Source organism: Carica papaya, chromosome 3 (assembly GCF_054855325.1).
Source record: "Carica papaya isolate Zhongbai chromosome 3, ASM5485532v1, whole genome shotgun sequence".
NCBI classification, from domain to species: Eukaryota; Viridiplantae; Streptophyta; class Magnoliopsida; order Brassicales; family Caricaceae; genus Carica; species Carica papaya.
In genome coordinates this window covers 4,742,184-4,757,308 of record NC_142311.1, presented here as the reverse complement: position 1 = coordinate 4,757,308, position 15,125 = coordinate 4,742,184, and the positions used below count along the sequence as shown (strand labels likewise).

The 15,125-nt window shown below is 32.9% G+C and overlaps 1 protein-coding gene across 1 annotated transcript; it reads right to left on the bottom strand.

Moving 5' to 3' along the window:
• Window positions 1-2,908: 2,908 nt before the first annotated feature.
• Window positions 2,909-12,411, bottom strand: LOC110815816 (FHA domain-containing protein At4g14490). The gene is made up of 2 exons (XM_022043769.2): window positions 11,090-12,411; window positions 2,909-3,380 (listed from the first exon to the last, which is right to left on the bottom strand). Exon 1 carries the CDS (start codon window positions 12,304-12,306, stop codon window positions 11,113-11,115), a length of 1,194 nt encoding a protein of 397 aa, XP_021899461.1. The 5' UTR covers window positions 12,307-12,411; the 3' UTR covers window positions 2,909-3,380; window positions 11,090-11,112.
• Between the last annotated feature and the right edge of the window lie 2,714 nt (window positions 12,412-15,125).

Genomic DNA, 15,125 nt, shown 5'->3' with positions numbered 1-15,125 from the left:
AAATGGAATGCAATAATATTAAATATTAATTTTTCTTTAAACCGATTAACATTTACATAAATTACATTCATATAACTGTTTATATTATGAAATAAATAAATTATTCATAAGAGATGTCACTTTAGTAATATGTTGTATAAATTAATTTATTTCAATATGTACATGCACATACTAATATTAAAATTAAAAATTAAAATTAAATTTAAACTGAATTAGAAAAAAAAATCAACTACAAAATGAACAAAAATACCTTCAAAAAAACTCCTCTCTTTTGGTCAAAAACTAACTGTTGATCGGTCAATTATTGATCATTGTCGGTCAACTCGTTGATTGGGTTGGGTCTCTCCTTTTTTTCCTTCTTTTCTTCATTTTCTTTATTTTCTTCCTTTCTTTTCTTCTTGTGGACCAAACCCACATAACTTAAATTAAAACACAAAAATAAAACTCAATAACCCAAAACCTTTTTTTTTCTTTCTTCTTCTTCTTCCTCATGCAGCCTGTAACGGCTGCTTAATAAATTCTACAGTAACGGTTGGAAATTTTCAGCCATTAACGCACGAGATTCGGCAACCGAAACTCATACATAACTGTCGGGTTTTATTCTTCATGCAGTGGCGGTCAACTGCTTCTTTTCTTTTTTGTTTTTCTACTTCATATATATATATATATATATATATACATCCTTAATATATATACACATATGTAATACTTAACTTCTTCATATATATACATATATATATATATTTAATTTTCTGCATATATATCTCTAATATTCATATATATATTTCTAATCCTTATAGATATATATATATATTTGTTTTGCATATATTTCTACATATATATATATATATGTATGAATTTAGGTAAATAAAAATAAAATATAAAATCCAAAATCCAAAATTACAAAATAAAAAAAAAAAAATTCGTAAAAATCCAATACGAGAAATGTTCTGATACTAAATGTTATAATAAAATTTTTTAAAAAATCCGTAAATCTGTAAAACTAAACATAAAATCTCGTACTAAATTAATGAGAAATATAAGTAAAAACATATATGAATTCATCGCGGAAGAATTATTTGCGTCTGGCAATAGGATCTTTTGAAACAATATAGTATCTTGAAACTAGTTTTTTTCTACTGACGGGATTTTAAAAAAATAAAATGGCAACTTTGTTATTTGGGAACCATAATTCCCTTTTATATCGACAAACTTTTGTAATTCTTATTTTATCTATCATAAATTGAGAATATTACAAAAATAATATTTATACATTACATGCTCATATTTAAATCCAATGCATTAAGTTCTCATATTGTTTAACCATATTTGATTACTTTTAAACGAGTTCATTAAATTGATAGTTTGATACACATTCAAAGATCTACACTAAGTCCACATGTTAAAAAAAATCCAACACTCATAAGAATAAGTGATAAATCTAATTAATAAATTAGATTCTTCTTAAATAGATAAAAAAATGTGTCAAATATGATTATTTTGTTCTCTTTTATATTATTTTTTTTTATTAGAAGATAAATATTAATCTTGAGCTAATTCAACTCAACTATATGTTTAAGGAGTATAAGAAATTAGGAAACAATGGATAGATGTGTTGTTGGTGTTTGATCTTCTAAGTCCAAAAAAGAAAGAAAATATTAATCTTGTTTGTGTTTGCCTTATCAAGGAGTTATATAGTCAAAAAAGATACATCCAATACTAGGTATATCATTTCTTGCATCTTTAAGCTTTATATCTATTTTTTTACACATATATCTTTTAGATGATTTATTAAGTAGAATATGTAAATTGTTTTTTGTTCGAATGAATTGAAAATGATGTTATATTGTTTTGTGTTTCTTATATTGAAATTGAATGTGATGCATGATCATTAAAGCGATGTGATACTGTGAAGTGGACCTATTATACTTATGTGAAATCTCAAATAAATTAAGAATATGACTATAGTATAAAACCTCATGACACGATTAGTAGACATAGTATAGTGAAATGTGTATTGTGCACTACAAAAATGAGAATATCAAAAGTCAAATTTGGCTATTGTCTGCTAGTTAAACTCTTTACTCAAAAAATAAGTTAGATCTCTTTTTTCCGCACTGATTAATTTAGTGGTTTTGCATGATGTTATATGGCTTTGAAATTTTTATATGATATTTGTTTATTATGTGGTGATGATGATAATGAACATAGGATCTGAATACTCATAATCATTTTGCATGTTCTCAAGACTTTAAAAAAAGGCGAAAATGAATTATTTTGTGTGAGAAATTGGAAATGAAATGGGCAGCCTCTTTTGGCCCAAACTTTGAAAATTAATTTGCCTAATTGAAACAAGCCGAAGGTAAAAATGTATGTGAAAATTGTCTTTAGAATTTCATGGGAATACCCCAGGGAACTATTGAAGGAGCAGCAAGAAGGCATTAATTAATTGCGCTTCCCTCCCCTTGGGTTTTACTTCATTTTTTATCTTGGATGTATTTCAAATCTTTCCTTCTTTTTTTATTTGTAAATAATCTAAAAATAATTAAAGATTGTAGAAGACATTAATTTTAATTTTAATACAATTTATAAATAAAAAAATTAATGAAGTTTTTAAATATATCAGTTTTAATTTTATTTATCTTGATTTTGACAAATATTCTTAACTAAACAATTTAAACTTCAATAAACAAGTAGCGTAATTAGGATATGCTTCCCTAATTGTTCAATAAAATTTTAGTTAGAAATTTTTTAAAAAAATTTAATCACACATTTTAAATTTTAGTAAAAGCTTTTTAACTTTAATTGATCCAATAGAAGTTAAATTGAATATTTTAAATTTTAATAAAATTTTATATAGTTGCAACCCCTAGTTGTTACTTCAGCAATATATAAATGTCCATGTATGCATATATAATAAATGGATTAAACAAATTTATTGCTAAACAGGAATTACGACCAAATAGTAAGAGAGTTGATATTAAACAAATTCAGCACAAATTTGGGCCTTGGATATGTAATTCTCAAACAAATGGCTATTATATCTTAAGCTCTATCAATTAGCTTCAAGCAATGGAATCATCTAATAAAACAAGGCCCTTTACAACGGAATCATCTAATGGAATCATACAGTGAGTGGCTGTTAACTACTGGAAGATCGCATGGCAATCTTTTTACAATGGAATCATCTGAACCCTAGAATCATAAAACAAGGCCCTCTACAATGTATGGCACTAAACAGGAATAGAAGGAAAGAAATGCTTGTCCGGTTCGGAGGAAGAAAGTACCAGCAATTTAATCCTCAAATATAGTTGGCTCTGTACAATTAGCTTTACATGCACTCTTTCAGCTGAGACAAGCTAGATTCAGAGGCCGGATTTCTGCAAAATCATTGAACAGAGTATAAAATGAAACAGGGATATTATCCAAACATAAAAAGAGCACAATCACTAGGAGCGAAAAATTAGTAGTTGAAGTCAATCTATTTTGGGTTACATATGCATCAATCAATCACAAAGACCCCATTTGCAGCAGACATGACTACAATATTGATAAAAATATACAACAGGCCACCATCATGTCCAAAAGTAATTAGCATGTTATTACCCATCTAAATGTTCAATCATGTTGAGATCTTGAAACTGTGTACAATAACAGCGTGAATGATCCACTAGATTGACAATGAACTAGACAATACGTCATTCATGATAGATTCATGGTTTCAACATGATTGAACACTGAGATGGATATGCAGCTTTTTGACATACAATATCTTTCAGGAATATTGCAACTGGTCAGGATGTTTATAAGTTTAAGTATGAACAGGAGAAGTATACGGACAACAGAAGGATTGACGGAAAGACAGATCTATAGAGAAATTATTAAGATTATGTCACATGCTTCATATAAGGTCCATCATAATTGTGCTGTCAACTGAAGGGGATTTTTAAGTTAATGTCAGAAACAAACAATAGACATTTTGAAAGAAAAGATCATGCTAATATCACCAAATAATCCAATTCCCAATCTTCTACATCAGGAAAGTAACCAAGAGCCATTCCGAAATTTGAAAAAGGGCAAGTAATCAGGAAAACAAACAGTTAGACAACATCACACAAGAGGCCATCAACATAACAAATCAATCAGACTGCTAACATTCTGCAGAGGTGATTGACGAGCCATGGCCAAGTTTCTCTATTGGTCAAGATTGGCACCATGATTATCAATCAAATCGAATAGGACAAGGCACCTAGTTATGATAGTTCAGTAAAATTATCCCCATTCTCATGTCTGGAAAATTGCCTACATTCTAGAGCTTAATTCACATAGCATAAGACAGGCTAATCTTGTACTGGTGCTGAAGAAAATTGAGGAAAAAATATTCTGCTTCTTTTTTTGATGAATGATTTACACATATATATACAAATCTATTACTTCTAACAGCCTAACAAATTTTGGAGAAATTCTAACAAAATTCTAGTTTGAGGAAGAAATTTGTTAGTGATACCCTCCATGTACAGCACATAACAGCTGTAAATAAACATATTTAATCCTAATTTATTCTTCTAATTATTTTATTTTCTACACTCCCTCTCAATCAAGTTTACGTATATGTTGAGTAAACCTATATTGGATATTATGTCATCAAAGGTTCTCTTGGGAAGAGCTTTACTTAGAATATCTGCGATCTGTTGATTCGTTGGAATGTACATCAAAATTATAGTCCCATCTTCCAATTTCTCTCTAATGAAATGACAATCGATCTCCACATGTTTAGTTCTATCATGATGTACTAGATTTTTTGTCATACTAATTGCTGATTGGTTGTCGCACCGTACTTTCACAGGCATATTATTGAGAACTTTTAATTATTCAAGTATTCTCTTCAACCATACACCTTCACAAATATTATGAGCAAGCGCTTTAAATTCATATTTTACACTGCTGTAAGACACAACAGACTGTTTCTTATTTCTCCAGGTAACCAAGTTACCCAAACATAGATACAATATCTTGATGTAGATCTCCTATCATCTTTAGAACCTGCCCAATCTGCATCCGTGTAGATTTCAATACCCCTTCTGTCTATCTTCTGAAAGAATAACCCTTATCCTGGAGTCTTCTTGAGATACCTCAGAATCTCATACACAGCACTCATGTGATCTTCAGTTGGCTAATACATGAACTGACTTACTGTACTTACTGCAAAACTGATGTCTGGTCTTGTGTGAGCCAAGTAAATAAGTTTCCCAACAAGTCTTTGGTATCTCCCTTTGTCAACTATTTTATCACTGATTCTGAATCCAAATTTGATGACTGAATCCATAAGGGTGTCAGCAGGCTTGCTTCCTAGCATCTCAGTCTCTTTTAGGAGATCCAGAATGTACTTTCGTTGAAAAATTGAAATCCCCTTTTTTGATCTACCCACTTCCATATCGAAGAAGTATTTTAGTACCCCAAGATCTTTTATTTCAAATTCTTTGCGCAGGAATTCTTTAAGTTTCTGAATCTCCTCAAAGTGATCTCCTGTAAGAATGATATTATCAACATATACAATCAAAAGAGCTTTCTTACCTGATATGCAGTGTTTGACGAACAATGTATAGTCGTATTGACATTATTCGTATCCTTTATGTTTTACAGCTCTTATGAATCTGTCAAACCATGCTCTTGAAGATTGTTTTAGGTCATAGAGTGATTTCTTCAATATATACATTTTCTGAAAATTGTCAATTAATTCGAACCCTGGTGGTATATTCATATACACCTCTTTTTTCAAATCACCATTAAAGAATGTATTCTTTACATCTAATTGACACAGTGGCCAGTTAAGATTAGATGTAAGTGAGAGGAGTACCCGAATAGTATTGTGCTTGGCAACTGGTGCAAACGTCTTCTGATAGTCTACGCCATATAATTGTGTATAGTCTTTGGCTACCAGGCGGGTCTTAAACCGGTTCACACTCCCATCTGAATTATATTTGATTGTAAAGACTCATTTGCATCCCATTTGACGCTTTCCTGGAGGAAGATCAGTTAGTTTCCATGTCTCATTCTTTTCAAGTGCCTTGATCTCATTTAGGACAGCTAACTTCCATTCTGGAATTTCCAAGACTTCATGTATTGTTCTGGGTTCAAGTGAGATGCTGTCTATCCTGCACATAAAAGCATGATGTTCCGAGGATAATTTGTCCAATGAAACATAGTCCTGTATAGGATATTTCGTGCATGTTCGAGTACCCTTCCTCAAAGCAATAGGAATATCAAAATCAACGGAATTAAGAGTTGGTACAGAGATTATGTTACCTGGATCAGTTGTGGATTCATGACAGTGCTTGAATGATTCAGGTGTTTTTCCTTTGTTTCTTCTTGTATAGACACGTAACTCACTCGTTGCAGGTAATATGCTTTGTGTAACTAGTTTTGGTTTTGATTTCTCTTGTGAGGTTTCAGGTTCAGTCTCCAGAGAAGGTTTGTCCGGTGATGGATTTTGTGGGTAGAGAGGAGGTACACTTATATCCCACAACTGATATTTCTGAGTGAATGTCTCCCCCTGAATGTCAGTAGTGGGATAAAACGGTTAATTCTCAAAAAATGTGATGTCCATAGTATTATAAAACCGACGGATTTTCGGAACTAAATATTTTTATCCTTTTTGATTTACTGAGTACCCAACAAAAATACACTTTATTGCTCTTGGGTCTAATTTCTCACGAAAATGTTTATGAATGTGGACATATGCTAAACAACTAAAAACTTTAAGTGGCAAAGTGTTTAAGATGTGTGAATCAGGAAAGATTTTTGAGAGGATAGTGTACAGTGATTGAAACTGTAGGATAAGAGAGGGCATCCGATTTTGGTACATGAGTGGTGAACATGAGAGATCTGGCAACCTCAAGGATATGTCTGTTTTTACTTTCGGCTGTACCATTTTGCTGTGGAGTATGAACACAGGAATTTTGATGAATAATGCCATGTTCAGTAAAGTATTTTTCAAGAGTATTTTCAAAATATTCACAAGCATTGTCGGATTTCAATATTTGGATGGTAGCATGAAATTGAGTTCGAATCATTGTATGGAATTTTTTAAATAGGGATCCCACTTCAGATTTTTCCTTCATGAGAAATATCCAAATAATTCTTGTATAGTCATCGATACAAACCACCTAGTTTCGGAAACGTTGGAAACCCTAAAAGGGCCCCAAACATCACTGTAAATTAATGCAAATGGTTTAAACGGTTTATATGGTAGGCTAGGGAATGAACTTCGAGTATGTTTAGAAAACTGGCAAATTTCACACTGTAATGAAACTGAATCTTTTCCTTTAAATAGTAGTGGTAACATCTTTTTCAAGTACATGAAGTTTGAATGTCACAACATAATATTATGGTCATTATTTTCGGAAATAGAAACAGAGTTTTCACATACTGCATTGTGAGCTTGTCTTTTAAAAGTGTTGACTTGAAGCAAATATAATCCTAAGTTCATCCTAGCACTACCAATCGTCCTCCCCGAGTCCAAATCCTGAAAATTACACATATTATAAACAAATTTCGCAGCACATTTCAAATCTTCACATAATTTGCTGACAGACAACAAATTACAATCCAAATTTGGACATGGAGAACTGAACAGAGAGTCAAATTTGGAAACAAATTTACAGAGTCTATTCCTGTCATTTTTGAGAGAGAACCATCTGCAATTCTAATTGAAATATTTTCTTCACATCTTCTGTAATTTTGGAACATTAAGAAATCGCCACTCATATGATCAGATGCTCCAGAGTCTAGCATCCACACCTGTCCTTTTTCTGAAAAAAAAAGATAAGTCATGAATATGACCTTTGTGTGCCACAGAGGCACTGACTGGGAGAGATTTCTTGGACAAAATACGTTGGAGGACTTCCAACTGCTCAGGGGTAAATGGGTCTTTTCCCATCTCATCAAAAATTACTTCCTCAGCCATCACGTGGTTTCCTTGAAGCTTGCTGAAGGTCTCTGCTTTCGACGTTTTCCACTCACCCGAAGGTGGTTTCTGATCACTTGGCTAACCGTGAAGCTTTCAGCAACGTTCCCGAGTGTGCCCTAGCTTCCAACAGTGGTCACACCAGGGCCTTGTCTTCTTCGTTCGACTGTCAATCGCTCGGGTTGTGAGAGCTGAAGAATTTTCAATCAGGTGCGGTTAGTCATTCTCTCCCATCATGATCTTCCGACGACTCTCCTCGCATCGAACCTCAGAAAACACTTCTTGAAGACTCGGCAAAGGTTTGGTGCTCAGAACACGTCTCCGAATTGCGTCGAGATTTTTGTTTAACCCTAGCAGGAACTTGAAGACCCGCTTTTCTTCTACGAAAGCTCTGAAGTTTTTCACGTTCTTGGGGCAGTTCCAGCGACACTCCTCGAAGGCGTCCATCTGTTGCCAACTTCGACTAAGGATACTGTAATACTGGGTGACACTGAGTTCTCCTTGCCGAAGGCCATGAAGAGTTGACTCGATTTCGAATATTGCAGAGGTATTTTGCTTGCTAGAGTAGAGTTCCTGTGCTACCTTCCAGATTTAGTGAGCAGTTTCGTAGAGAAGGAAATTCTCTCCGATTTTAGGGGTCATTAAAGTGATAAGCCAGGACATGACCATACTGTCTTCGATCTCCTAGGTTTGTGCATTTGCGTCGGACGCTGGAGGAGGCACAAGCTCGCCAGTAAGGTGCCCATAATGCCCCCTTTCGCAAATGAAGAGACGGACATACGACAACCATTGAAGGAAGTTGCTGCCATCGAGTTTATGTCCTATGATACAAGATGACGGTAGCTCACTCACAACTCTGTTTATTGCTGTGTGGTGATAAGAACCAAAGGAAATTTCTGGTGGAGAGGATGGAAGCTCACCTGAGGCCATTTCTGATTACAGCTCAGCAGGGTTTGATTTCTTCTTGAATCAGGTATGCTCTAATACCATGAAGAAAATTGAGAGGAAAAAATATTCTGCTTCTTTTTCTTGATGAATGATTTACACATATATACAAATCTACTACTTTTAACAGCCTAACAAATTCTGGAGAAATCCTAACAAAATTATGATTTGAGGAAGAAATTTGTTGACGATACCCTCCATGTACATAACAGCTGTAAATAAACATATTTAATCCTAATTTATTCTTCTAATTATTTTATTTTCTACAGGTGCACTCTGACAGCAACGTATAGTGGCACTTAAGCAAGCATTGACAAAACATATTCATCTAAAAGAAAAATAACTTAACAAAATATACAATAATACTATGTATGAAATTCCTTATGGATCCTCCATCTTTTTCATCCTTTTGGCACTATTAGCAAACAAAGATTATTTATGGTAATCCAAAAAGGCCCCAGGAAACAGACCGTAGATCATTTTGCTAGTCCATGTATCTCATTTAATAAACAAACTCCAGGAAACCACTAAATTAAGCATCTCTAAAGTAATTTTATTGCTTTCCCCGGGAAAGCTTCTGTAAATAAAATAAATATTCAGATTTTAATTTCCTCCAAGGGAAATGCTAAAAAAAAGATGATGCATATCTTTTGTTTATTTTCGTCTAAGAGAACTTGGATTCAGTTATCTTATTGCAGTCAGGGCAGCTTGTAAACTCAGTCAATTAAATGGAAAAATTACACCAGTATTCAGTATTAACATTCAGTCAATCAGCAAGAACTGAAAGAAAAAATTGTTAAGGAATACAATTATATCAAATTAGAAAGTATCTTACCACTGTTTTTTTAGATAAACAAAGTATCTTGCCACTTGATTTCGCTAATAAGAGAATAACATCTTAATGGAATATTTAGCTCAAAAGTTTCTTGGTTATTTAACCCAAGAATATTCGATGCAGCCTGAGGAACGGAATGGAAAAAGGATAAGGGAGCAGGTAACTAACTTCTACTGGCTGGACAACTTATACAGAATATATTCAGACAATGAAAGAGGAGAGATTGCTCAAAAGTTTTTTCTTTTAAAACATCACAGACTGAATAGCAAATGAGGAAGCAAACACAACAACATGTGGATCATGAACTCCAAACTTTAATGACCATGTAGCAGCACGGGTGCTGATCAAGCACATTGCATCTTTTTCTTTAAAGGAACAAACAAAGAAATCAAAATACAAGAATTTAACATGAAATCCTTTTGAAAATGAAGGTAGGTCCCAAAAAAGTAAGTTAAAAACGAGCAATCATGCTTCCAGCCTCATATGGATGTCATAGAGATCTTTGTGGAAAATCACAGCAAGCGGAACTTTTCAGATGCATTAGTAATGGTAAACTACTTACATATTAGGGAGAACGGCTTAAAAGTCAAAGAGAACTTTTCCTTCACAAACAGTAAAAGTAGTTTTAACTATAAAACAATGTAATTTAAGAACAAATGAAAACTATTCTCTTTATCGTTGCCTATGAACTAACCAAAGAAACGTAAAATGATAAACATGTTTGTGAAGTAAGAATAACTTGGAAAGGAAAGAACTAACCAGCATATAAATAAAGATGGTAAGAACCACATTTCATTATTTTTCAGTCTGAGAAACCACTAAGGGGACATCATCCAGTAGAAGATTTACCATCAACCACATCAAGAGAGGTAGTTCAATTATAGCATAAAGATAGTTCCCCAAAAAGTTCTATACCTCTAATTATGATCATCAACTATACATGAGAAAGTAAATCAAAGTCCCTAGTAATTTCAGCATATTGTATAAGTTACCTGGAAGATTCAGTTATAATAGATAATAGCAACCCTATTTTGAATGTTGCAGTGCTATCTTTTAAATATGCAAAACAGAAATCTATTCTCTTAAATATGTAAATTAGAAACTAAGTAATAACAACAGAATGTCAAAGGACTCAAAACAACTAGATGCCAGCAATTAACGACCGTTAGAAAAGGTGGAGGACATCACCTTGTACAGTAACATTTAATTGATTTATATGGAAGTTAATCTTTAAGGAAGCAAATGCTGTTCTACAGAATGCGTTAATCATTAAGGAAAATATAAAAAAATTTAAAGACATGTATATGCTAAAGAGAGGCTAGAGAGTTTTGAGTGCTATTTACCGTAAGAACTGAAGTTTTCCTGTCTAATCAACGGCAACAGGCATTTTCCCCTTCTTCTGCTCTATTATGTACTCTCGAACTCGTTCCGTTTTTCTTCTCATCCCTTCAATCATCTCCTCCGTGGAATCAATTATCTGCTTTGGCAAATTAACCTCCATGTAATCAAACCACTCTCCCAGTGTCATCTTCTCCAAATCCACCCCCACCCTCCCATCAACATTTTCAGCAGAACGACTCCCCTTATCCACTTTATCACTATTCTCCAGAACATTACAATTGTCTTCGTTCTCCAACTTATCACTAGTCTCCTTAGCCTCACAATTAGGACTGTCCTCTACCTTACCAGTATCGTAAACCTCAAATTCACCTCCATCCCGGAGCTTATGGCCGCTCCCACTCGCAGTCCCTTTACAGTCCCCTCCTAACCTCAAATCATCCATCTTCTCCTTAACTTCCTCGTCAATTTGAGCTTCTTCGCCCAAATGGCCCTCTTTTGTATCCACGGCATCAGTTCGAGTACTCTCAGGTGGCTCTTCCTGTAAATTCTTCCTCTTGCTCCCACGTCCAGGCCTGTTCTTAGGGTGAATTCCCGATTTTCCACAATCCAAACTCAAACCTTCACCAAGCTCAATCTTCCTGCTGCGCGTAAGTCTTGAATTAATTCTCTTCTCAACTTGGTCATCCAGATTTCCCACTTTGTCAAAATCCTCAACAATCTCGCTCTTCAAAACCCTACCCTTCCTCGTCAATTTTTCCACATTCTCACTCTCTGTGCTTTCCTTCAAAATCCTACCCTTCCTCGGCAATTTTTCCACATTCTTACCCTCTGTGCTTTCCTTCAAATCACGACCATGGCGCCGGGGATTCCGCCGGGGCTTGCAAGGCTGGTCATGCTCGCGAAACTCAACGAGGATGGAGGTAAACTCGCCGAGCTTAATAATGTCACCGTTGCAGAGCTCGAAGGGAGTGTCAGGAGGTACAGCGGCGGAGTTGAGGATTGTTCCATTTGAGGATCCGAGATCTTGGAGGAGCCATTTTCCTGATTCGGACCCAATCTGGATATGCTTGCAGGAGATGCCGGCATCCTTTATGGTAAGGTTGTTCCCCTTGACGACCCGCCCGATTCGTACCGTGGATCCGGATTTATACTCTAACGCTTCACCTTCACGTGGCCCCTGCACGATTACTAGCTTCAGCAGTGGCGACTGCGAATCCATTGTGGCTGTTAGAGAGGATGGAAGGAAGGAAGGAGGAATAACGGTAGTTTTGCGAGCAGCAAAAACAGAGAAGAGCTGAGAGCATAAAACCGCCAGTTTAAAGTGTGTTTTTCTCTTTTTGAAAAATTCAATTACAAATATGACATTTATTATAATTTACTCTCGAATATTTTTTGTTACAAGTTTTTAATATTTTTTATTTATTTTAAAAGTAAATATCTCCATCATTTAACCCAAAAAAAAAAGTGATAAAATAATTAAATTATGTATGAAAATTTTAGTTTGAATATGCTGAATTTTAGGCTGTTGAGTACTTTTCTAATGTTCCTAACCCATTTCCCTTTTCTTTTTCTTCATCCATACCCTTGTCTTTCTTTTTCTCTTATTTTTCATTTTTTCCCATATTTATTTTCTTTTCATTCACACCCCTAAATGGTTCTCTTCTTTTTTTATTTCATTTTATTTTTATTTTTTTCTTTGTTTTTTGCTTTTGTGACCAAAACATTTAACAAAATTAACATAAAAGATCATATATAAATTAGAATTTAAAATATTAACGAGTGAACCCTCGGCCAAATGAGATAATCATCAGGTTGTTTGCTTTTGATAATATTAAGCTAGGTTTAAATTAAGACTTTGCCTTTATTATTTATGACTGTATGTACCTTTTCTTATATTATTTATCTTTTTTTTTTACTTATGAGCTTGTGTATATATCAATATAAAAATTATAGTTTGGATCAAATTTATAGCAATCATGCACATGTATATATGTTGTAGTTTCGTATTACAAGTATATTTTTTTCTTAACAAATAGTTTCAAGGAGAATAGTGATTTGTTAGGATGATTGTGCTATAGATATGAAGATTGAGCCATAGTTTTAAGGAGAATAAAAAAAAAAATTCTAGAGCCGGTCTAAAGGTTAAACCAAATGAAAAAATGATGGACCAAACTAAATTCAGTTAAAAGGTTGATCCGAACTAATCCTCCAATTTTATTATGAACTGGTTCAATTCACACTCCTTTCAGTTGTCTAACCTGTCCAAAGTTAAATGACCATTTAGTAAAATTACTAAGTATAAGGTGTTTGTGAAAAATTCACAAAGAAAGAAGTGGTCTGAAATTCAGGTTGAGGTAAAAAAATTTGTTTTAAAAAGTGATCGTTTTCTTTAAAACCAATTATCTTACTTCTTCAAAAGTAATCAAACTTTCAAAATTGATGTGTATATATATATATATGTAAAGTCTCACAAAATGTCTAAGTATTCAACAATGATTGAACAATATAACTTTCAAATAGGGATGAGTTTTTGTGTGTGAACATCATTGGGAATAAGGATGTTATCATGAGGAGGGTACTATCAAGCCCTAACTAGTAGTACTTAGAATTTGTTTCAATTAATTAGTTATATATTAGTTCAATTTTTTTTTATAAAAGTTGTTGATTGAATGAATTTTGTAATTGAAAAAATAAGAATGAAATTTAAAATTTCTCCCTACAACAATTCCTCTTTTCTCTTCAATTTTTTCTACTCTTTATTTCTCCTAAATCCTAATTCTTTTCTCATCTCCGTATATATGTTGGGTTTTGGGTTCTCTCCTATTAAAAAAAATCCAAATCATTTTTTAGCCCACTTATTTTTAGCTCATTAAGGTTATTAGTTTTTTTTTTGTATACCACTTTAACCCTAATGAATAATATAAAAATAAATTTTCAGCCACCAAAAAGTTAGAGAACAAAAAAAGAAAATTTTTGTTGAAAAAATTACATCTAGCGTGTTTTGTTTCTTTCTACGATCAGTGGAAATCGATTTTGAACAGTTGAATTTCCGATACTTTTAGTTTGAAGTTATTGTTCATGTTTTTCTTTCTTATACCAATTAATTTGACTTTCTCCGATGATCGAATGGTCATTTGTGGTCTAATGATACAGAAATTTGGTGAGCATGTTTGGGATAAGTTATTGTTTAATCTGAACGATGAAGATCAAATTTGAACAATTAAAACGCGTCCGTTTCGCATGAACAGTAGCTATTTTGGTTATATTTATCCATTCTCTTGTTTATCTCTTGTTGTTTGGTTGATTAGTTGTTGAGTATTTATTTGAGGATTATAGTAGTTGCTTATTGTTATTGTAAACATTAGTTTTTATAGTATAGCTCTTTTTTACTTGGATCAGGAGAGATCTCGTAGTTTTTATCATTTATATTGAAGGAGTTTGTCATGTTAAAAATTTAAAAATAGTCTTTGAGCATCTTGGAACAGATTTTATCATATTTATTTTAGTTAAATTTTTACTTAGTTTTCATTAATCATAGATTCATTCAAGTATTTCTTTACAATATATTCCTTTTATTTTCATAACATTTCTTTTTCTTCTTCCTCTGTTTCTTCCAAATCAGAACAAGATACTAACAAAAAAGCTAGCACATAACTCTTTAATTGTTGTGAGTATCAATGACTTAACATATCATTAAATAGAGTGTATCTTATAAAATTATTAAATTTGTGTGATATTAACTATCTAAAATAACTATGTTACCATATGCACTCAAGTTTAATCAATTAAATCAATTAAGATTGTTTAACAAGATAAAGAAATGAACAAAAAAAGAACATCATTTTTACAGTATTATGAATACGTATTACATTATTAACAATTAATTTTATAAGAGTTTCTCGTAGAAAAAAAATTATTGTTCAAAATCTAATACAAGTATTGTGAAAATTAAGAAATTTATTGTCATTATATTTAAGTCAATGTATTAAAATTCAGTTACTTATGACTTATAAGAATTATGATAAACACTATTTTTTT

Bases quoted from the DNA above. Each gene is read 5' to 3' on its own strand.
- LOC110815816 (XM_022043769.2), bottom strand. From the start codon at position 12,306: ATGGATTCGCAGTCGCCACTGCTGAAGCTAGTAATCGTGCAGGGGCCA.